The 24,748-nt window shown below is 40.0% G+C and overlaps 1 protein-coding gene across 6 annotated transcripts in view; it reads left to right on the forward strand.

The window, feature by feature from the left end:
* The window catches only part of slit3 (slit homolog 3 (Drosophila)), a 255,500-nt gene that overhangs the window by 137,358 nt on the left and 93,394 nt on the right, over positions 1–24,748 (forward strand). For 4 of the 6 annotated variants that reach the window (XM_023285193.3, XM_023285192.3, XM_055016575.1 and 1 more), the window contains one exon: positions 9,616–9,687. In XM_023285193.3, the coding sequence (XP_023140961.2) occupies positions 9,616–9,687 (72 nt within the window). Of the gene's footprint in view, positions 1–9,156; positions 9,286–9,400; positions 9,445–9,615; positions 9,688–24,748 lie in introns of those variants that run through there. The other 2 variants (XM_035955070.2, XM_035955071.2) reach the window with 2 other exon arrangements.

Below are 24,748 nucleotides of genomic sequence, written 5' to 3' on the forward strand. Positions count from 1 at the left end.
GCTCCTGAGCCTATTACAAAGCCGGAATGCGACATGGAGAAGCGTCCAACCCCATCTGAAAAAGATAAAGTGCTGCGGAATCCCACAGTATTTCTGTTATGTGTGCCGTGTGCAATCACTGGCAAAATTTCTCTGCACATCGGAAGGGACAAAGGGTAACGTACTGAAAGACAAAAATACGAAAGTAGCTCCTAAATAGCAACGACAGTAAACTCTCTGTTTGCTCAGAAAACTGACTGACCCTTTGCACCCCCTCCCCCACCATTAGACAAATGAAGAATACATTTCATGTGGTGGGTTGGAGAATTCCCTGAAGTTTAATGATTTCTCAGTATTTGAGTTATGGTAACTGTAACTACCCCCTTGGTGCACCAGTGTCAAAAGGTGCAAAAATGGACGTGTTATTATATTTTTAACATGCCACACTACTGCAGGCATTGCACTGACCATCTATTCCTTTTGCTTTATGTTAGGTCCAGCTGCAGTTTCCTCACCTGCTGGCTAATAAACTGCATGTTAATTGTGACAAACTTTCACAGAGGAGTACATTGTGTACATCTCATGGATCATGTATCAAAACTATGCAACATGGTTTGAATTTAATCAGCCATGTGCAGAATCATTATTGTGTTATTTTAACAAGTAGGTTTATGAGCTTTAAGGGTCATAACATGTCTATATGGTATATTTTTTTTATATGCTTATCATGAGCAAAATAAGCAATCAGTGCAATTGCTGAGCATTTCTGCCTAAAGCAAGTGTACTGGTGACATCCATTAAATACTGATTCAGATTACCTGGGTCTCATATAGAGCAATACCTGCATCAGAATCAGCTTTTGGTTTAAACATATATGCTGGATTGCTCCAACAGTACAGCTAGCCCTTGTGTGGAGTTTGACAGTGTTTGAGCAGAGTCGTAGGTGAGCTGGTGTGCTTGAGCTGTAATGAGTAGCAGAAGGATGGGTGAGGACAGAGGGACTTCACAGATCTGCACATTCTAGAGAAAGCAACAGTGTAGAGTTATATCAAAGTCATTTTAAGGCACAAACGGATTATTTTCATGACAATGAAAAGCTTCTAGTTTGCAGTTTGGATATAAAGGGATGAGTTTCTAGGGCGTTAACCAATGACCAGAGAGTTATCAATGTTCCATATTGTTGTATAGAAACCTTGCAAAGCCTGAAGAGTATACTGATCCTCTGAACCCCAAAATCCACAATTTCTTTTAAAGATAACATGTCTACATCTATGTTATCTTTAAAGGATTTCCAAAATTACACTATTTACCAGAGCCAAAAACCAGAAAGGATTGTCTGAATTTCATCTTTTCAACAATTTATGAACTAACCACATGTGACAGTTTTGTCACAGAAATGAACCAAATCTAATCTTGAAAATGTGATATTTAATCAAATTCACTGCATTTCACGTCTTATTTAAGTGTGGGCAAAAATAAAGTGTTTACCTTAAACAGAATTTGTCCAAAATATTTTTTTTAAAAAAAACTCTCATTTTGGTGCTACAAGAAGCTACTAGGGACTCAGGTGCAAATCAACAGTCATATGATAAGAATCTTGGACTATCTGGCTAAACTGGGCTCAGCTGAATGTTAGACTTACACAGAGCCGACTGGAAACAAGTATGGAAGCAAATTAAAAATGGAAATAGTTCAATAAATAATGGAAGTGGAGCCACCAGTATTTTCCAGTATTCTTAGCATGTTGAACTGGGCAAAATGGTTGTACATGTTTTTTGTTTGTTTGTTTGTTTTTACAGTTTTACAAAATAAATTATCAAAGAAATGCAACTTTTCTTTATTCTTTTTCCATTCATGGCAATATAGCTGTATTGCACTGCACTCCATGGTTGTGTTGTCTCCACAGAGGTGCAGGTCTTTATACTGCAGTGAAAAATGAGCCCACAGTGAGTAAAAATGTGACAAACAAAACACGGGGTCAGGGGCTTAAAAGCAGATTTGCATGCTTTTCTGTGATTGGTCAACAACGGCAACCACGAGAAGCCTGATGCAATGTATCCCGCTCAGATTCCAATTCATCGCAATATGAATATACTATTATTTAAGTTTATTATTAAAGACATACAGGCGTGATACTACTGCATTCAATACTTAGCTACTGTGCCCATCTTGAGGAGATAAATCTGATCCTCCACAGTTACTGTATGTGTACAGCTATAGTCACGCTTAAATCACAGCATATGTGAGTCAGTCATGTTTGGAAATATACAGCTGTAGTTGGATTGCATCGAAGCATGGACACATCAGATAAGGTGCAGCTGTTTCATATGCCCTCACATTACACCTCAGTACCCACACAGGCACACTTTTTATCTTTTGCAGCCATCACGTCCTCATATTGTACTTTGTTTTCCATCTGCCTGTCTTCTCGCTCTCTTACCCACTTTTTTACTGTGATAAAATTTAATTCAGTTTTCCCGCTGGGTCCACCCATGCTGCACATCGACACACTCAAACTACCTCCAGGTGCTTTGGAAGAATGTGCTCACACAGTGTAATATGTAATTTCTTCAGCCAAATACAAAATACAACAATACAGTATATCAGTGTAAGGATTTTTAAAAAAAGCACACCCCATGGCTCTTACCTTTCTCCTTCCTGTCATCCTCTCCTTTCTTTTCTCCCTCGTAAAACACCTCCATGCTTCATGCTTCCCTACCCACAATGCAGTGCAGGATGGCCGTTTGTTTGAATTATGACTACATCGCCTTAGAGAGAGGTGAGAACATTGTGTCGTCTGCGTGCACACATAGCCACACACCAGCGCCGTTGTGTGTCTCTGCCATTGCAGATGTTTGCCTTCAGTCGATTTTCTGTTTACCAAGAATTCAACAATAGACAACTGGAAGCAGGCCTGAAAATACACACAAAAAAGATTCGTACCAAGCCTCTTTTCTACAGCAGAACATCCTTAAATAATTATGACAAATACAGCAGTAACGCAGTGAAAGGAAGAAGAATGAAGACGTGATAGCTCGCTTTCTCCAGTGGTTTACTCAGATTCCCATCATTCTTTGCCCCCTACTCACATCTGTAAATGGCAGGACGTGGCTAATTCATTAAAGGTCATGATCAGCAGAGACCAGGGAGAAAATGTCAATAGCTTTGTCTGTTCGTATCATATTTACGTAGGTAGACAGCATTGCCCTAACAGTTGTATTTTTCATTGCAGTGAAAGGAATTGTAATTCAGTTTTGATGTAAAATTTGCTTAAACTCATACAGGAAAACACAACCTTTAAATATATGGTTAGTTTCAGCTAGAGTCAGACCATGAAATTAGATTCTAGGGTTTTGTGGAGCTGCCTTTGTACAACTTGAACTTTAACATTTGACAAATATGTTTTTATCTCTTTTCACTGTTTATTATTTTTTTTCTGGCTGACTGATTTCTAAAAAAGCAAACGTACATCCATATTCATTTTGACGAATCTCATATGGACAGAGAGTTGGATTGAAAACCACTTGGTGTCCTTGGCAGCATGTTCAGATCTCAGTCAACAGAAGTGGACAGTGATTATGTGAAAAACATGACATTAATTCCTGTAGCCTTGAACATCCCTGAAAGCTAATTTGACATTTGCAAGTCAAAGCCTCTCCCATATTGTTCAAATCCTAATTTATTGCATTAATCCTCGAACGTCAATGTCAGATGGTATGCACGCTGAATGGCACAATGGTCAGAATACGTTCAGTTAATGGTCACAAGAGGAGTTAGGATTGATGAGGGAATCTCATATGGTTACGTCATCAGCCTCTACCCTGCTTCTAAACATACAAATAGCCTTTTTCTCAAATTTCCAAGTTGGGAAAGCAATAAGATCTCACAAAAGCACACTCTAGTGGAAAACAATGACACTCCCTGAAGAAAAACAAAGAAATGAAGCAACTTCCAAAAGCAGGTTTTTTTTTTTCTCTAAAAGTCTTGAGTTTGGTTCACTTCAAAAACAAAAGTGGAAAGTTGGGTAGACTAAAAGTTTATAGCAGAAGTGACAATTCTCATTTTTAATTTTTTTTTTTAATTTTATTTTCTGGTCAACCAAATAATTTTTATCTGTAATATATATCAAGTTCCACCTCAGTCCAATAGCATTCATAAATATCACTGAAATCAATGTAATTGTACATTTATCAGCACAGCTGGCTCCTACAGAAATTCCAAACTACAGAAACCATAAAGTCCCTGCCAGTGAGCACCGGACAATTATCAAACAAATGCAATGGTTCTTGCTTTAATGTTAAACCTAAAAAAGTCTCTCGTGAACTTTGGAAAATTTCTGCTGTGATTTGCTTAACAGTGGCCTCAAGAAAACATAGAAAATGCTCTGTTGAGGTCTTTCAGTAATAATAACAGCCACAGCATCACTGTTTACTCACTTTGTTTCCAGCATGTATCCATCACCATTCATTTTTTATCAACAAAAATGTTATTCTTCAAGCCTCATTTTCAAAATTTCCAGGCAAAAGTTGTGATGATTTCTAATTAGCTGCATGTTAATTTTCTGATTTGATGAAGCATTGTTTGTTGAAATGCATTGGATGGAAACATAGTTACAGTGTAACCTCCTTCCTGTCGTCTGTCCTTTCATTAATTACTCAGTTACTGGTTGCACACTGATAGATTCGTGCAGCAGCAGTGTTGCAATGTGTGTCTATGTGTGTGTGTGTGTGCTTCCTAGTGCTCCAGATGGTAGCAGAGGGAAGCTTTGAATCAGTTTGCCAATAGGCCTTATGATAGACATGATTAAACACACTAACTAATTATAAGGAAGGAAATTAAATTTTGGCCCCCCTCTGTATCCTCTGTAACAAACATCCATGAGTGGAACACATGAAAGCACACAAGGACTATGAATGCAACATGATGGTACAAATACAGAGAGCCCACACAGACGAAGTCGCCCTCATCCCAGATTGATACCAATCATGTCACCGCTAATCAGGGTGCTTGGTGAACAAAGCTGTCAGAGGAATCCAATCATATCACAGATGATGAAATCGTTTACCGCGGATGAAGATGGAAGATGAAGTACATGGCTAGCAATACGAATCTAGTAGTTATTCTCTATTCTGGGAAATTACAGGTGTGAGGTTTCAGGAGGAAAGTTATAACATGCTCTCAGAGTGATCAAAAACAGTCCTATAGAGTTGAAAATTGATGGTCCGAAGATATTTCACCCATTGCCTGAGAGTCCTTGTTAGCTCCGGAAAGTGGTGAGATCCTTCTAAACTCACATTAAGCTGTCATGTGTGTCAGCGGTGACATGGTCGGTGTTGAGAGCCAAACCACGGAGCAAAAATGAGGCATATTAGTGTTTTCTGATCTGCCAGCTTTACATTTATTGTTTGGTAAACTTTAGGCAACCAAAACTGTTGACTAGGGGAAGCTCATGGTAACAGTTCATCATTTGGTCAGACCGTCAGGCAGCTTCCACCTCTTTTTAAATTTTTTTTTGTTTTATTTTATTTCTTTTTTTTTAGAATAGACAGTCAATAGTTATCTCTACAAGAAGTGATTTTAACTTTAAAGGCTGTTACAATGGAGCTCTTGTCAAACAGCTTCACATGCTGATGTTCAAGCCTATCAGCACCAGGTCAATCTTCACAGAATATCAGAGTTTTAAATCTGGTCTCTGTGGCAACATTCCTCCATTGGCGCACAGATACTGATGTGTCTTACATTAATCAGCAGTGAGTGGTTTTCCAGAGCAGAAGAGAGGAGCAACCATATCAAAGGGGATGGACTAGACAACCATGGTAAAGCCATTGTTGGAAGAACTGGGAACAGCACATGAAGAGCCTCTAATGACATAACTCACATTTGAGAGGAAGGATTATAGTCTGAAGCAGAAAATAACGGAGTGTTTGGCATTGGTCATAACGCATCAACAGTGTCAGTATAATTACTTTCATGACCAGAAGGGGGACAGAAAAATTACACCTCGGAGTAAAGTATTTGAATGAATCAGAATTGTCAAACTCATTTTAGTTCAGGGTTCACATACATCCCAATTTGATGTCTAGCAGACCGGACCAGTAAAATCAGAGCATACAAACCTACTACGACAACCCCAAATTATTAATTAAACTATGTTTTAGTGCAAAGAAGTACATTCTGAAAATGTTCACAATTAAGGAACTATCTTTTTACAAAACATTATGAACAACCTGAAATGTCTTAAGAAAAAAAGTGCAATTTCAACAGTACCATGCCTGAGTTCATCATTTACACACGTGCATTACAACTTACAGATCACAGTGTATCAATAAAGTTAAAATTACTGGATGTAGTCCTTGTGCAGTGCTTGGGGCCGTGGCTTCTAGTTATGGTACAGTTAAGTTTATAGTGTTGAAAGGGTTGATTAAGGTTAGACAAAGATTGTAATTATGATTTACTAAAAAGTGAATAGCAGTTGTGAATCTCAGTCTCCTGCCTGACTGTCATTGCCATGTGCCTTTCTATTCATACAACCTTGAGTTGAATCACATGGATAAATCACTGACAATATTTATCCTGTACTTCAGATTCTAGGACTCAAAAAGAACAGTACTGAAAGTAGACAGGCGTTAATAATGACAGTCAACTTTAGCAGTGCAGCACAGCTCCATATGGCTGATCAGGCTGTGTGCCAGTTTGCCTTTCTAAAAAAAAATAAATAAATAAATAAAAAAAAATTACATGCCTTTTAATTACATAAAACACCAACATGGCACAACCATATGTTGATAATCCCCCAGACTCACTATATTTTCGACTCCAGTCATTTAACAGATGCTCACACATTCAGCTCATTTTCAACAAGTGTATAAAAAGAAAAAAACTCTTAGCTTTAAAACATGACTTACGACAAGAGCACAAACCTTATCAGATTATTCTTTTATACGTGTGCGCTTTTATATCACGGGTCTGTTTAGTGGTCCACATCGGTGATCGTCGTAATCTTCGCAAATCGTGCTCAATTAATAAAGAGAGACGTGGTACGATGGCGAACAACTTATCTCTAAATCACCTCTAAAATATAACTGCATTGCATCAAGGTGGATCAAAACATCTCATCAGTTCATGAAAGCCTTTGGAGGGTTGAAAATAATTATGTTGCGAGCCAAACTTGGCTTATTGGGCACAGAGTGGTTTAATATTTACTGTCTTGAGTCCAAATCAAATCCATGCCAACTGTTAACAACTAGCAGTCAGTCAATATCAGGAAAATAAACACACATGAAAAATGTGCTTTCCTGTGAACTGGTTTCTGTTACACTATTGTGGACGCCAGTGCCGCATTGAGTGCATAGGAAATCTCAAATTGGAAATGTAACATTAAAAAAATGGCAATTTGGTGTTCTTTGAATTGTAGTTTTTCTGACGTTTTTTTAAGTCTAAATATCACAAGATTTCGTGGTTGTGTTATGACTAGAGACCTGTAAAAATATAGTAATTCTTATTGTACACTAATTATTGTACACTAAACATTTTAATGTCTGTTTTTCACGTTTTTCCTCTTGTTTATTCTTTTCGCATTTGATATCCAAGCGACCACTTTGGGGCTTTTCTTTGGCGATCTACCTGTTGAAACGCAGACATATATTGAGGTGTGCCTGTGGTGCACTATAGTAAATATACTTTTCAGACACTCTGAGGACTTCCTCGCCTCTCAGATTCTTTTCACAGACTCACACGGGTGAACATGCATACAAACAAAATGTGCTGCCCCTGAAGCTCCGATGTAATTTCTGTGGCCCTCCACAGAAATCCTCGCTTCTGTTTTGGGAAGCACCATCCTCAGGGTTAAAAGCTGACATGACTGATATAACAGGTGCTGCAGTGTGCCGAGCAGATACCAGGGCTCTGTAGAGAAGAAAAAAGAGATTTAAAAGGTTGATAAAAGAAAACAGGGGGAAGAAATGGATTAGCAATGGATAGATGGAGTGTGAGAAGAGAAAAGGTGAAGGGGAATCAAAGATGAGAAGAGAGGAGAGGGCACTAGAGAGAGAAAAAATGGATTATGAATGGAGAGAGAGAGAGGACATGAAAAATGGAGAAGACGAATGCTGGGAAATATGGGGAGAAAAAATAAAAAGGAGACGACAGCACAGAAGTCAAAGAAAAAGGGATTAGCAATGGGGGGATCTAGAGGAAGAAGAGAGATGAGATGGGGATGGGGGACAAGGAGGAAAAGATTAAGGTGGAGTGATATGCTTTTATGTTCTAATGTCTGGAGAGCAGACAGTAACTAACAAAACCTCTGATTGTGTTTCTGACAGTTTGTGCACATTTGAACGTTTCTTCCTTTTTACTGCATGAATCTGCGATTGTGTGTCCACCTGTCTGAGTGTGTGAGAGGCTAAATGCCACTCATCCCTCTCAGTTGTTGTAACAAAACAAGAGAAAAGCTGGAAGATACTTCAAAATGTCTGCCCTTTGTGTGCTTTCTGTCTGCGATCCATCTATTTGCTTCACCACGGCAGAAGAAGACGCAGAGGGATGGATGGGAGGAAGGGAAGGAAGAGAAGAAGGGAGGAGGGAGGGAGAAGTGGAGGTTTCAGGGTTGTTGGGTTCATGGAAAGATGGGTGGATGGTGTTGGCGAGGGGGGCTGAATACCTGGAGCAGAGCAAATTAAAGTAAAAGCTAAGGATGGATGACAGTGGGGTACAGGGTGCATCTGGGAGTCCGGCAAACAAGTCGTTGAGCGAGCTGGGGGGGAGAGAGGGAGAGAGAGGCAGGTAGTGAGAGAGAGAAAGAGAGGGAGGAAGGAAGGAAGGCAGGAAGGAGAACGGGAACGGGAGGCAGAGTCGTGACTGTAGGTTGATTTACGGAGGCTTTCCTTTTAATGAAATTGTTTCAGTGACAGAGCCGGTAAAAGGCCCTTAATGGATTGGCTGGCCTAATGTAATGAAATTACTCCCTCTTTCACTACAGAGAGAGGGGGAAAAAAAGAATAAAAGAGGACATGGGGAGGAGGGAGAAGAGGAGGAGGAGGAGGAGGATGGGAGAGGAGAAATGCAATTAATATTTACAGAACAGACAAGCAGGGTGGGCTTTAGTAGCAATGGCTCGCTCGCTCTCCTCTTCACTGTGTCTGCCTCTCTCGTCCCTCTCTCTCCCGGCGGCCAGTGTGCGCTGGGCGTGCGGCAGGGGAGGGAGGTGATAGGCTGACGCCAGGCAGGCCACTTCAGTGCACCGGTCTCCTCTCTGCGCTCTCCTTTTCCTCTCCTCTCCTCCTCAGGGCTGGCCATATCAGCGCTGAGGTGAGAGACTTAACCTTAGCTTGTGTGCTACCGTCGGGACTAGGTGTCCCTAGAGTGTGTGTGAGAGAGAGAGAGTGTGTGTGTGTGTGTGTGTGTGTGTGTGTGTGAGGATGAGTTAACGCCGGTGTCTCCTACCTGCTACCTTCAGCCCACTGCCGGGTATCACCTTTCACACATCCCCACATGCACACACTCTCATTCACGCAGCCCATCTTTTGTTAGTCCCTCCCCCAGCAGAGCGGACCTTGCAGACTCTTTCGCCTGACTCTCTCCCATCTCTCTCTCATCTGTGCGTGTCTGTCTGTGTGCGTGTTTGTGTGCGCGCTGCAGGCAACTGGACAGCAACCACATCAGCTGCATCGAAGATGGAGCTTTCCGAGCGCTGCGCGATCTGGAGATTCTGTAAGTAGAAAAAAAAATACCCTGGTCCTCCATCTCTCCTCTCCTCCTTCTCTCCTCAGTTCCCCTTTTTATGTGTAGTCTGTGAAGCAGGAATCTGTCCTGTGCTCTCCTCTTCTCACTATCAGCTTTCTTTTCTGTCTTCTTCAGTTTCTTCATCCTCTCATGCCTCTTTTTCCTTTCATGTAAAAATGTACATCTTCCTCTCCTGTCCTGTCCTCTCACTTGTGTGTCGTCCCACATCCTTCATCTACTTTTCTGTCTCCTCTTTCATCATTCTCCCTTCTCTGTGTTAGGAAAGCTTAAACTTAAAGCCATTCAGAAAATACAGTTTCTTTACATGTTTTTGTGCGGGAATTATCCCTAGTGGTATCCTTTGTATGTGTGTGTGTGTGTGTGTGTGTGTGTGTGTGCTGAGGTGCATGTCTAAGTACTTGTGCGCATTGCTTGCCAGGATGAAGCGTTATGTACCTGTTCATTCAGCAGCAAAGGTTTAGTCCTTGACTTACACACACACACACACACACACACACACACACACACACACACACACAATCACAAATAGAAAAACAGTGTATCTGCCACCTGCTGTGGTTTGCATTTTCTTTACACCATGTGTGTTAATGCATGTGGGTGATTCCCTCTGAATATGGGATACGTTAATGTTTTTGCGTGTTTGCTTCCAGCTGTGTGAGTGATTGAGCCCGTGTGTGTGTGTGTGCATGCGCGATGAGAGGTTGTGTGCGTCTGATCTGTCCACATTTCTAGAGCTGCTCATTTGTCACTATGCTCAGAGGTGTGACTGGCGTCTGCGCGAGGCGAGCTGTGTTCAGAAAGGTGTCCACTTTACTCGTATGTGTGCCCGTGCTTGTGTGTGTCATTGTGCACGGATGTGTGTCCGTAGTGTGCGCGTTTTTTTCACAGAAACAGATGCTGTGCTTTGTGTCATGCATCTTACCTTTAAGTCACTGCAAGAAGTGAGCTGTCAAAATGATACTCTTCTGCTAAAATACAGATTGTCAAGGTTGTGGTGTCTTGTCTTAATTTTGTGGAAAAAACAGAGCAGGAAAGAAGTTAAAGATTCCTTCTTTGGTTGGCACAAGCATTGATTAATTTGTCTGCAGTGTTGTTGGCGATGCATTTGTATTCTGCTGTATGGTGCTGAGAGGTGAAAAGGTTAGTATTGTTGCTGAATATGTTTAATAGGAGGCAAAAACATACTGCAAATTAGGCTGAGAGAAAAAGAAAGAGAAGAATAAGAACAGAGATAGAAGAAGAAAAAAGAAGAGGCAACAGCAGAAGAAAGGATGGAATGAAGAGTAGAAGAAGAAGAGGAGGCTGATAGCACTGTCCCAACCTTTCTGTCCATCCTCGGGTACATTGTACATGGACAAATGCTGGCAGATCATTACAAGTGGTTTAAGTCCAGAGATAGATGCTGAAACAAACATATAGAGCAGTGCCAAAGTTGAAATTTGAACACAACCAGGACGTTGTTGATTTTCATGGCTTTAAACACATTGTGACAATAATCAGATGCTTTATTTATATGTTAGGCAGCTGAAATCGACTCTAATTGGCTGCTTCTGGAGGAAATCCGTCTCATTATCACACAAAGATCTACTGTACCGACAGGCTATTAAAAGCAGAGATTATTATATAAAATGCATAAAGTCTGTGCTGAGGACATGATACAAACCAGTGCAGCATTTTAATGAAATATCTGTGTTAATCCTAAAATCTATTGGATACACGAGTTCTCTTAACTGTTGTATGTAAAATGAAAAAAGCAATTATTGAAACCACTGAATCCCCATTTGTCTGTTTAGTACAATGGTGTTTTACTTGAGATCACCAATTTAAGAATGATGGGATCAGTGATAGGATTAAAGGTTTTTTTTTTTTTTTTTATCATGATTACATGGTATTTGTGGTGTAAAAGCTCAGCAAGATTCCCAACAGTGTCAGGCACATCTTGATTAGTATCCTGCTGTAGTAGGGCTGATTGTTCCTGGTGCAGTCTGGTGTTGTCTAATGTGTTCACATGAATGATTAAAGAGAGCAGAGGATACAGTGGTAAATGGTTCAGTAGATGGAAGCTTATGCTGTAGACCTCATCCAGTCCAAAATGCAACATCAGGCTTCAAGGCAGTGTTCTTGATTTTCATTCAACCTGCCCTGATTCCTTCATCTCCACGTTTCAGTCCCTTTCAGTAAAGTTAGCTTTTTTGATTCCCTGGCCTCGCTTTTTTGCTCAGCGCACAATGAAAGTGATAGGGGGCAGATAGAGGGGGATCGGCAGTGCGAGATACAACATATTAGCAATTCATAAGACTCTGACAGCTGAGTGCTCGGCAGGATTTACAATTCACTGTAAATACGCAGCCGTTCCCATTCACAGCAGACAGCATGACAGCACACAGTATATTCACTGAATGTGACGTTTTAATAAAGGCAGGTGTGTGTGTGTGTGTGTGTGTGTGTGTGTGTGTGTGTGTGTGTGTGTGTGTGTATGTGTATGTGTGTGCGCTTCTGTTTGTGCTTGTGTATGCGTGTGCAAGTATTTGTGCACGTGTGCAAAGGGCATGAATGACAGTAAGCAATTCTGCTGCTGGACTGATCTTCATTTCAAGCATCTTAACACACACACACACACACACACACTCGCGCACATACACACAGATGTATGTATATTCACACATATTCGCACACACACAAACACAGACGCAGCCCCATCTGTTCAGTTCTTGCGGTTGATTTCGTGACCGCGGTACAAAATGGGATGATAGAGATAACAGTGATTGGAGGTCATGTGACTGCACCATCAGGTAGGTTTGTGTATTTGTGTGCGTTCACACCTGTGTGTGTCTGTGTGTGTGAGGATGCTGTCGTGCTTCTGCCTTTGTGAGGACCAGTTTGAGTTTAAGACATTTTCAGAAAGCACGAGCTCTCTCTTCATCAGGCACATGTTTGAAGGTTAAGACTTGTTTTTTTAGGTTTGAATTATTCCGTTTAGATTACAGTTAGTGTTGTAATAATTAGTCAATTAGACGATCACAGGTTATCAGCCACTGATGCTGAAAATGCACAGATTCCACTGAGGTTCTTCACTGTTTCATATCATTGTAATTTGCATATCTTTGAGTCAAACTATTTTGAAATGTCACCTTGTTCACTGAGACATGACAAATTACAAGTTAACTGGAGGAAAATTAAAGAATGAACAAAGATTGAGTATTAAATAATGAAAGAGTAAATGTTAAATGGGGCTCTAGTCAGGGTGACATCTGGGATCTGGGTTGCAGCTGCAATTGGGATTAGGTGGATTACAAGAAAGTGGGACCTCACAAATATAGAAATTCAACCAAATGTGTGCATGTTTGCTGTCACTGGATATTCATGTGTGTGTCTGCCAGTATCCTTAATTATAGTACTTCTGTCTGAATGTACATTCTGTGATTGCGCCAAGAAATGTCTCTTTATATGCGTAAATGTGAATGTGCTTCTTATACCCGTGTAGATACTAGTTAGAAATAGAAATAAAGCCGTATTGTATAAGCGACTATATATAAGCTGCAGACAAATGGAAACATGTTCTGTGTGTGTGTTCATGTGTTAAAGTCATTTGTATGTGTGTATGCATCATGCTAATTGAAAGAAGTGCAGCTCTGTGTGTGTGCCACTAATGAATCTCCACTTTAATTAATCTAGTCATTTTTAATTAGCCAATGTTTCTTGGTAGGCCAGGCTTTATCTGAGCTTAATATGTTTCACAGGAGCAGCTTTGACGACTCAGAGCTGAATATTTGGGCGTCTGGCTCATTTTAAAAATGCTAAATGGATTTTAGTTTTTTGGTTTCATTAATGTTGTTATAATTGTTTTCCAGAAATAAGGGTAAGTGATAGGATGTTTTTTGTTGTTGTTATTAAATGACTGAACACGTTAAAATTGTTAGACGTAAAAGGATTGAATTTTTAAAATATTTGACTCATCAGAAAATTAAAAAAGAACGGGTGTGCAGGCACAACTAAAAGCCTTCATCATTTCTCTTTGTTGGACAAAAGCTGTTCCATGTCACAAATTTCTTATTTTAAAAATATAGCATCGCATGATTGCATTTTCAGGTTATGCTTTTGCTTCTTTTATTTGTCAGAAATAGGTCCTTTTTCGTACTGTACTGGATACTCTAAAGTAAAACCTCAGTGATCCATGAGTGCTGCACAAAGAGCTAATTTCTGTACTCCCACGAAATTTGGGAAAAGCCGGGTTGAATTTCTGTTTCTTCATGTCCCGATTTGACAGAAGAGCTTTGCTTCCTGAAGAGGTTGAGGAAGAAAGAAGGATATGACTAAAGACACTTTTACATTCACCACTTCCTCTGATATCCCTTCCTTTTACTCATATGTCCTTAGATAGTCTCTTTCTCCCTGGTTTCCTCCTCTCTCTGCTCTCTCTTTCATGGCTGCCAGGATGAAAGTGGAGGATTGGTGTTGTAAAAGCGAGGCAGTGCGGGGCTATGATTTATTTAGACCCAAAAGGACTGTGGTTACTATCCCATCCTTTTTGCCAGAAGAGGCAAGAGACAAGAGAGATTTTGGTGGATGAGGGGAGGAGGGGTGAAAGGGATGTTCACAAAATGGAAAAGGGCAGAAGGAAGATTTTGAGAGAAGTGAAAGAAAGGAAGGCATATGATATTGGTGTTGTAAAAGCAGCTGGTTTCCTGGACATAATTTATTTATCCACTGTTGGACCTGAGGAGAGAAGGGAGGAGGAGGAAGAGGAGGAGGAGAAACCAGGCGATACAGAGGAAGAGATAGAGAGGGAAGGAGAGAAACCCATAGATATGGAGGTAGATGATAGAAAGATAAAAGGTATGAAGAGAGGAAAGCCATCAGAACAATAGACAGCTACATATTGTAAAACAGATACAGGACAAATGCAAACAAATGCAGACAAAGCAGGCAGACAAGAACTTGTTCATTTGTTGCAGATAGAAAACAAGACAAGAAGAAAGAGATGTAGGACACAAAGGTATAAAAGACATCAGAGAGTGAAAAGGAGATGAAATGGGAGAGAGAAAAAAAGGAAGAAACACTGATGTGACATTAGTGGGTAAAAAAAAAGAGATAGAAAATAGATTGAAAAGATCAGAGTGAGGGAAGCAGGGAGGCATTAATTATTGATGGAACAAATGTCTGACTGACTGACTCAATTTGGCCCTTTGTTGTTTCCAGACCACCAAGGCTGTCAGATAGACTCAGAACAGCGTTTCTCAAAGTAAGGATGGAGACCCCATCTGGGTTGCTGCTGTGTTGATTTTCTGGTCTTTTAAGTTTTATCAGCCTGAGCTGAAAAGCAGAATTTATTTCACTGCCATCATGTAACATATTTATTATTATGTTTATGTTTTCATCCTCAATTCAATAAGATTAATCTCAAACAGTAATGGCGTTCGTTATATACCGTCCAAGCGTCGTTGCATAAACATTACAAAAGAGCCTTATATTTGCACTCAGTGTCTGCTTTCTTGAAGGATAAGCATCAGTATGTTTAAAATTCAGTTGTCAGTCATAAAAACGCATACTGTTTTATTTTAGTCCTCCATATCACCAATCAAAAACTGCTGTCCTTCTGATTTATTGCTTTGGCTTTGAGTTCAACTAGACTTCTGCTGCAAGTCAGCTCAGCTTTCGTGTTAATACTCAATGAGTTTTGGTCAGCTTTCAATACCTAAAAAATTAGAGGACAGAGTGTTTTGGCAGAAATGTTGCAAGTCAATTTCTGAAATTAAGTTATTTGGCTTGTCCTCAAAGTCTTCTTTATGAAAAAGCATCGCATGAGAGGAGTCGTTTTTCAGGATCAGTATAATGATATTCAAAGAGCCATGGCAAATAAGGACAGAGACACTAAAATTGTACTTAGATTAAAAGATTTGTTTACAAAACATAGATTAAATTGCAAGAAAGAGATTCGATGTGAGTGTCAGTAAGGTCAGTGTAAATGATCTTAATGGGAGAAAGAGCCAAACGAAAGACTGAAAAAGTCTCTCAAAATGGCCTAAAGTGACAGCTTTTATAGTGACTGGGATGTTTGTGTTCAGGTGGACGGTCCGACCTACCAGTTACATGTACCTGAAGGAGACAAGGCACAATCAAGCAAGCAGATAACTGTCGTGTTATTTTTCATGAGAGGGCTTCAACTTACCTGCTGTTAAGTATGTATACAGTTATAGGAAACAGAAAGTTATTGTTTTACAGGTAGGCAGCAAGAGGCAGCTTTGATGCAGAGACATCGTGTTGGTTTGAGCTGTGGGCCCTTTGCACAAGAGGGATAAAGTTGAAAAGACCGCCTGCAGTGAAAGGGAAGTTTATAATGTTGTTGACTTATTCATGCTAGAGGAGACATCTTGAGTGGAATAATCAGTCAACGCCACGGCTGCGTACTGATGACAGCCTCAAAAACATGGAAGCAGAAGTTCACTTGCAAGAACTTTAAGGAACCAGTCAATTCAACTCACAGGGTGTGTTTTTTTATATCAGTATTCTTCTGCAGAACAGGTTTCCCATCTAAAAATGTATGAATGAATAACATATAGGTCATAGATGAGCTGGTGTGCTCGAACTGCAGCACATAGCGAAAGAGTGGATGGGGAAAGAGGCTGTGACTTTATAGATCTGTGCATTCTAAAATGAGCAATGGTGTAGAGATACATCTAAGACATTTTAAGGCAGGAGGGGATTATTTTCATGGCAAAAAAGTCTAAATATGTAACTCTGACACACACACATGAGTTTTTAAGGGTTTAACTGATAACCAGAGATTGACTTTAAAACAGAACAAGACCAAAGATTTGCTTATTAAAAATGTCATATTTAAACATAACCAAATGCAGTGGTTACACTATACAGATTAATTGGCAGACAAATGCAGTAGATATTTGGCAATTACTATTGTGGGTGTCAATTTCAAAAATGTTGTGTAATTCAATGCCACACACTGGGTGGGGAAATGAAGAAAACACTCTCATCCAGCATCTATTACTGTCAAGCATCAAGGATGCCCTTTAGCAGGATGTCTTCTCTGCTGGGAGATCCAGCTGAAAGGTATGAATGATCAGCACGGTATCTCCGAGACAGTGATAAATTCATTTTGGAGAATTCTCCCATGCACATTTTATGTGTTAGTGTACCTTTTTTGTAGAGAAGTGGGAAGAAAAACTGGAGATCAGGGTAGTGGATGAGCACGAAGAGAGAGGAGTTTGTATCTTATTTCAGACCTGAAATCAAGAACAGAAAAGTGCATAAATGACCTTTTTAGCTTCCACACTATAAACTATTAATGCAAGGATCATGCAAATAACATTGATAATCATAATCAGTAAAAACAAATGGTTCCACATTCAGTGCCGACGTTTTAAAACATCTTTCTTTCTGTAACATCTACGCAGAGTAGTTTAATTTTGGCTAAAGTTAAGGGATTATCTCAACAGTGGCTAATATGTTTTGGCTAATGTACATTGAAGTTTAGGTAAAAACACTGGTTTGAGTTATGTGCATTGGTTAAAGTATGGTGCCTATTTAAGGCAAGGAAAAGATCATATCCCTTGTATGACGGTTAAACCAAACTCAAACGGTATTACAGCTGACGGCTCCTCTTGTACACCAAACAGACCTTTTAAAATTGGCAATGACTCAAGCTGCTAAACCCAGTGTTATCCTTTGTTTTACCAGACAAGTTATTTCATTGACATTCCTGTCTGTGCACTGTGATGTCCTGCCAGGAAAGAGTAGCTCTGATTATTGTTGTATGAAAACACCAGTTGATCCGATGATGTCCACAATGGTTTAATGATGGAACACTAAAGAGCCAAAACAAGTGTTTTTTAAAGATCCAAAAACCTTGAAATCTTCTCTTAGATTTCGATTCACATTTGACTCATTCTTTCCCCTTAAAATCACAAACAGATTGCAATCCAGGGTGGCCTTATCATATTTGCCATTAAACACCTATCAGAATCAATTAGTCCAGCACAATAATTCTAAACAAGCCATTTTCCTAATGGAGGGTGTTATTGGTGCATGCCAATGAGCTCTGCAGTGTTCACATGAAACAATAAGATTAATCTGGATTGCTTGACGATCTCTTTCATCTCAACACAAGCTTTTGAAGGCTTCAGATTGGTATTGGTAGATTTTGTAAACACGTTTCACAACCTGGAACTGGTTCATCTTCTCATTATTGAAAACAACAAATAAAGAGACTTTCTGAGAATCTGTTACAAATTTCAGATTGCAGGTCCCGTCATGACTTCCAGCCTGTAAACATGTCGAGTGGGACAAAGATTTTTCCACCATTATTATCATTTCATGTGTCGATAGTCTAAGCTGTGATGCCGCCACAAACACATTGAAGGAAACTGGGACGTGACTTTATTTCAATGCATGCCCAAGAAGAGCGCCACGATCGTTAAACTCAACAACCCCACAGTCGGCTTCCCTCCTAATACTTTGATTCCACCTTTTTTTTTCGAAAGCCTTTGGTGGTCAAAGCTGTATGTGCTCAAACTTGTAAGGCCAATAAACACAGCAGAAGTGGAAATGTAATTATGTGATAAACACAGTCTTTATATTTGGCAGAGGAGCTGCTCGATCCACTTTGTCAGTTTGATTCCCGAGAATACCTCGTCTTTGCAATCACGTCAGCGCAGATGGTAGGCATTCCTCCTGCAGCGGCTAATGACTGTGTGTGCCAGCGTGTGTGTGTGTGTGTTTTTACTCAGCGAGAGCTAATTTAATGCCGAGTGCCAGCATTGAATGCAGGCCAGCCTTCCTCCGCTGTACCTTGAAGTCTTTCCATATACTACTCTATTGCTTTGTATCAATGAGGAATGCAGAATAGAAGAAAAAAAACTCTTTCTATTCCCAAGACTTGAAGTTTGAAATTTGTTCCCTGCACTTTCTCCATGTACTGTTCAATTTGTTCCATTTGATTACAACTTTTCTTGAGCTTAACTAACTACTGTAGAATATTCAGTGTTCTTGTGGTGTGGGGATTAAGGTTGCCAACCTGTAAACTGACTTCTGTAACCTTTAGCTTCCGATAATGTCTCCAGTTGGCCAACTAGTCAAAAATCATACTGTAGAGTTTAGCTTCTTCATTTATTACTCTCTGTTCAGGTGCATTTGTCTTCAGAAAGACACAGTTTGTAGGTGATTTGCATTCACAAGGGCAAACCAATCATTGCTAATGCCCTGCAATGTCTCAATCAATAACATATAATCTATTTTAAAGCACTTACCACATAGCTAACGCCTGATTTTGAATTCCACTGTGTTTTAGCAAGTGTGTCGGCGTGTCTTTGAATGAGTTAATCCAGTTAGCGCATGTGTCTGCCAGGCCACATCAGAATAAATGATGGGTCCCTGTGTGATGATGAATGGTAATTTAGATTTAACATAACTGGACTAACGAGCACACTAATGACTCCAAAGCTAGCCTGGACAGCTCTCACTCGACAGGCTCACGCCTTGCATCCCAATGAGCTGGGGAAAGGGCACCCATACACACTCACACACACAGGAACACACACAGGGTGGAAAAACATGCAGAAGTGTGCTAATAAATGCATGCATACACAATCATAAAATCACAAATGGTTCCGGCAGTGAAGCACACACAACGGTACACACACAACACACAGGCGGCGGTTGTTTTTGTTTGTGTTCATGTGTGGGTAGCGTGTGCACAAGTGTGTATGTTTCTGGCAGCGATGTCAGGCTAATATGAAGCTGATTAATTAATAATTATTCATTGGCCAGTTTTCAACCAGTTGAATTAGATGCGGTTTTTGTTCACTGATCTTTCAACTCTGTTTTTTTTTTGTTCCCCTGCTGACAATGAAGATTAATGAAAATAAATTAGAAGTACTTGATCATTTTCAGATATAACTAGAATTAATCAGTTTAATTTTTCAAAACGTCTCTATCTCAGTCAGGAAAAATAAAGAGGGTGAATTTTCAGAGAATCATTTATCTTTTGATCTGAACGCATTAAATTTTCTGATGAGAATACGCAGTAGGTCCAATGTTCTAATGCAAACTCTCTGCAGTCTGTGCCACAGTTGAACCTTGTCTTTTTCAAATTGTGCTCCTTTTCAAAAAGAAATCCGCTATTAAGGGTTTTTATGAGTCCCTAATATGTACCTCAGCAGTCACTGCTTCATCAGAGCCACAGCTTCTCGCTTTGCTGTTGAATGACATGTTCAAATGCGGGATGTGACCCTATTATAGAGTTTGTACATTACCATTATGGATTTCTGAATCTACTTGTTTCCGCCCTTTGTGTACAGACTCGATATCATCAATACCATATAAAATCAGATAATCTCTTCCCGTTTAGTCCCTGAAAAAGCCAATATGTGTCCTTCAGCACGCAGCACCTACTGAAGTGTTTGAAGTCAAAGGCACTTCTTAACCGTCACTTACTGGAAATTAGTTTGGACGTGAGTTTTAGTAAAAACAAAACAATATTTGCACAATCGCCTAACTTTTATCATGTCATCTGTAGCTGTCTTGGCAGGTTAATGTCAGGACTGATGCAAACAGCTCTGGTTAGGAGACATTGAACAACTTCTAGAAAGATATGAAGACAGTTTGAAATACAGTAGAATTACAGCACGCTGTATGCATCATTCTCAACTCAATGCAAGCTCAGATATATTTAGCATACGTATATACATAAAAGAAATGAAATCTGCCCATTGCATCTTTTCTAAGGCAGTGTTCAGTATGTAGCCTCCTCATTGATTCCCTCCTGCAGGACAGCCTCCCTTTCTGCTGATACCACACAACGATGACAGAGAGGACAAGGAAGGATTGAGCTTTAACCCCGTAACAGTCACCTCCCTCTTTAACGAAAAGCTTGGAAGCATTTTGTTCGCTTAACTCTTCTTAGTGATTTGTCAAGTATGTGCCCCTGTAGACAGAAAGAAAAGATAAGAAACTGCCATTCTGCAGTGTGAACATTCGTCTTACAAAATAGGGAGCTGCTAATGTTGTGGTACTGACACTATTTGAGTTGTGAGGGTTTTTGATTCAGAATGAACCATTTCCATTCAAAATACAGAATTTTTTACTCTGTGGCCTGTGTTTGGGCGCATACATGTTAAGGGGTTAAAGAGAACAAGGGTGAACGGAGAGCAGGTCAGGTGTCATGGCAGAGATGTCCACTGACCTGAATTCAATTTTGGACAAACTGAAACTGTGACCAGGACAGATAGGAACAGGGTGCGACAAACAGAGACAGATGGAGGGAGTGAAGGCAACACGGTTAGAAGGAAAAGCAAAAAAGAGAGTTAGAACCTGGCATTACATGACATGCCCACATCACACAAAGAGTCAAGGGGTCTGAGAAGCACTCTGAAGAGCAGTGGAACAACTGCATATTTTATGATCACTTTTCTCCATGAAGCAAACCTTCCTGGTTGAGTTTGTACCGCTGAGAGAGATGGAGAGAGTGAGAAAACGAGAGAGGAGTGAAGTGTGTGTGAGCGTGAATGTGTGTAGCAGAGGGGTTTTGGCCAACCAACGACTGTCATAATTCATAAGGGGAGATGGACAGAGTTGCTCAGTGCACTGTAACTCCACAAGGTGACTTTCACTTTGCCTGTAACTCTTTCTCTCTCTCTTCCTCTCAAACACACACACCGATGCACACTCTAACAGTTTTTTTTTTCATTTCTCTCTTTCCTATCTAACAAGCCTTTTCTCTTGTCTTACGGTGGGCTTCTTCTATCTTTAAACCATTTTTTCCTCCTGTCTCAATCTTTTTTTTTTACCTGCAAGATTTGCTTTTCTGTTCATTTATCTCCCATCTTTTTTCATCCCTCTCTTCTTCTCTCTTCTCTGCCCCTCCTCTCCTCACCTCATATCTCTTCTGTATACTGATTCTCCACCTTTTGCTCCTCCTTCTTTGCTTGCTCCTGTTGTGTCTTATATTTTTGGCCTTTACCATCTAGTCTGATTATAAAACATGCATGAAAATGACCTAAAACTTATTTTAGTGTCAACCAATAGGAGTTAGGGAACACTGTGATGTTACCAGTTTAAGGAACTTCTGTGCTCATTTTAGCAATGCATGACTAGAATAACTTTCAAGGGCATTTTTTTCCTATTATGTCAAGGGAGAAGAGCAAGAGAAACAGAACAATATGTATCCATCCAGCTTGTAAGCCGGAGGAAGTGAATTGCATCTCCACCCACTGTGCTGTTGACTCAATGGCCTCACCTTCACTGGGCCTCCCCACTCCCTGTTTCCTTTTTTCCTTTCCTTTATTTTGTTCTTTTTTCTTTTTTCTTTTTTTTAAGTTAGATGCCAAACCAGCATGACTGAAATTTTGAAAATGCAGGGGGAAAAATGATGGTATCAGAATCATAGCATTGCACTTTAATGGTGTTTCCAGCAGCACTGTTATAAGAAAATCATCCTATACACACAGAAAGACTGCCAGAGGTACTGTACTGCCAAATGACCTGGGTAAAAATTGGAGAGCTGTGCATGCTATATGAAAATGATGCACCTGGGGAGAGTTAATCTAACATTTTAATGGCGCATTGAGATGAAATGGAAGCTTTTCTGTTACACAGAAATTGGTTTAAACAAAAATACATCCAGTCAAGATAGAAAAATAAGATATAGTTATTAAAAAATATATATTTAAAGTGTTAAAATGTCATTTTAGCATTTATAATGTACAAGACCTAATACTTACATTTAAATCTCCACATTCAAATCAATATTTCAATGTCCAACTCTACTATCTTGTTTCAGAAAGTCATGAATTAACATTAGCATTAAAAATATTAAACACAAAACACATTGCATCTGGCTAAAATGAGATGACACATGATGACTGCTCCTTCATCTGCCATCCAGCTTTTCTAATGATTTCTACTGACAAGTGGAGCTCATACAACCTTGTAAATATGAATTTAAGGTGAGGGAAAAGTCTCACTAAACTGGTGTAAAGGGGATATACAGACTGTAATGAGATTATCATATTGCTGCATAAATCAATATAAGCGCAGTTAATGTCAGACTTTCAGTTCATTTTTAGTAAATCTAAGTGCAAAAGCATACTTAATCAGAGTTAAAGAAGTCCACTGTTTTCCCCCAATGCATTTTCTGGCTTGTAAATTAAAAAGAAAAGCTTTACAGGAGAGTAACTGTATGTGCAATAGCTATAACTTGTGGCCATCCACCAGAATAAACCAACAAATAAGACGTGTGTCTCCAATTTATATGTACTTAGAAGTATCTATTGTCTTCTGCTGTTGTGAAGAAATTCAAAAGACACAAAGAGTTCGGTCTGTTAACCCTAATAGTAATTTAAGTTAATATTGTGAAATCATTGGTTTCTGTGACTCTGTGCATTTGAACTTAGAACAGTTGTTTGTGCAGCTCACGTGGTACAACTGTCAAAATTAAACTAGGGTTAATGGGTAGAGAAAACCTCGTGTGTGTATGTGCATGCATATGTGTGTGTGTGTGTGTGTGTTTGCCCTACATGTTAGAATATCCCCAGTGCAGTTGGTCTGTCTCCAACCTCAGCCACCCCCAGTAACGATTGCATTTCTGTGGTTGCGTCCTGCCTCCACATCTGTCTTATATCCCCGACACGTGGGCGCTGGATCGAAGCCCCTGAAAGGAACCTCTCTTGAACCTAAAGTTTAGTAATACAAAGAACGGTGGGCGTGTGTAGGTGTGTGTGTTGTGTGTGTGTGTGTACATATTGAAGATGCTTCAAAGGCAAATTTCCTTTATTTGGATGCATGTTTTGTTCCATTCTTGTCCATGTGTGCCCTATATGTTCAATTATGTCCTATGCGTGTGTACAAATGTATCTGTCCGTCCACGCATGTGTGTTTTTGTGTGTGCACCGAGGGGTCAGAAGAGAACAGAGCAGTGCAGCTTTCTGCTGTTTAGTGATTTTGGTTTGGCTGGCCTTTTGGCTTTTCTGTAAGTCAGCGGGTTCAGCAGAGCCATCACACCCTGGCAACAAGCAGCACCCTGGCAAAGACAGAGGGTCTGACCTGAAAGAGAGGGATAAGGCAGTGTGGGAAAGAAAGAAAGAAACAAGACAAGATGGACGATCAAGAAGAATGAACAAGAGAGAGGGTCAATAGCAAGCAGGAAAAATAAAAGTTTCACAACAGCTGTGTAAAATTCACTGGGAGGATGGGTGAGGAGATGGAAAAATATAGCCAAGGGAGAGAAGCTGAGATAAAGGTGTAAGGTAACTACCGTTTTCCAAATAATGACAGCAGTTGGAGAGGCATTTGTTTGGGATTTAGAAAAGTAGGCCTTGAAAAGGAGATAAAGCAAAACTGTTAGAGCCTTTTTTCCTGTGGAATAATGACAGTGGGTTTATATAGATAGGTGGAAGTAGTTAAAAAGATGGAAATGAGGGAGAAAAGAGGCAAAGTAAAAGGGGATGAATGCGATAAAGAAGGAAGAAACAAAGAGAAGGAGGGGAGAAGATTAATGAAGGGAAAGAGAATCTAAGTAGGTGTGGAGACAGAGTGATATACAAGCATGAGACAGAACTGTATTAGTGACAAAACTTTGAGTGATCACCAAACCAATGATTTTCACCTCAGAGTTGCACATTGTCTGGTTTTGTTCATGGATTTGGAGCATTTTTTCCCAATGGCCTAATGCAACCTGCAGTATTAAAACAATAGCCACCTCATAATACACGTTACATTTGTGCTTTTCTAAGTTTAACTTCACCCATTTTTATATTTGTGGCGCGGTAATGAGCTTGTGCACCGGCAAAAGTTTTCACTCTACCTCTTTCGTTAATACAGAGTGCAGAGTAAAGGCCGTCCAATAGGGGTTGAGTGTTAAATTTAAACAGTCTTGCAGGTAACGCGTTCAGTCAGTAGCAGGGGATTCACACAGAGGCAGGCAGCAGCTAACGCAGAGCTTATGCAGAGGTGGGACTAGCGTCAGATATTGGAGGAGCTCGATGCCAGCAGCCTGACCCACACACAATTAATCACA

Source organism: Amphiprion ocellaris, chromosome 13 (genome assembly GCF_022539595.1).
Source record: "Amphiprion ocellaris isolate individual 3 ecotype Okinawa chromosome 13, ASM2253959v1, whole genome shotgun sequence".
Taxonomy (NCBI): domain Eukaryota; kingdom Metazoa; phylum Chordata; class Actinopteri; family Pomacentridae; genus Amphiprion; species Amphiprion ocellaris.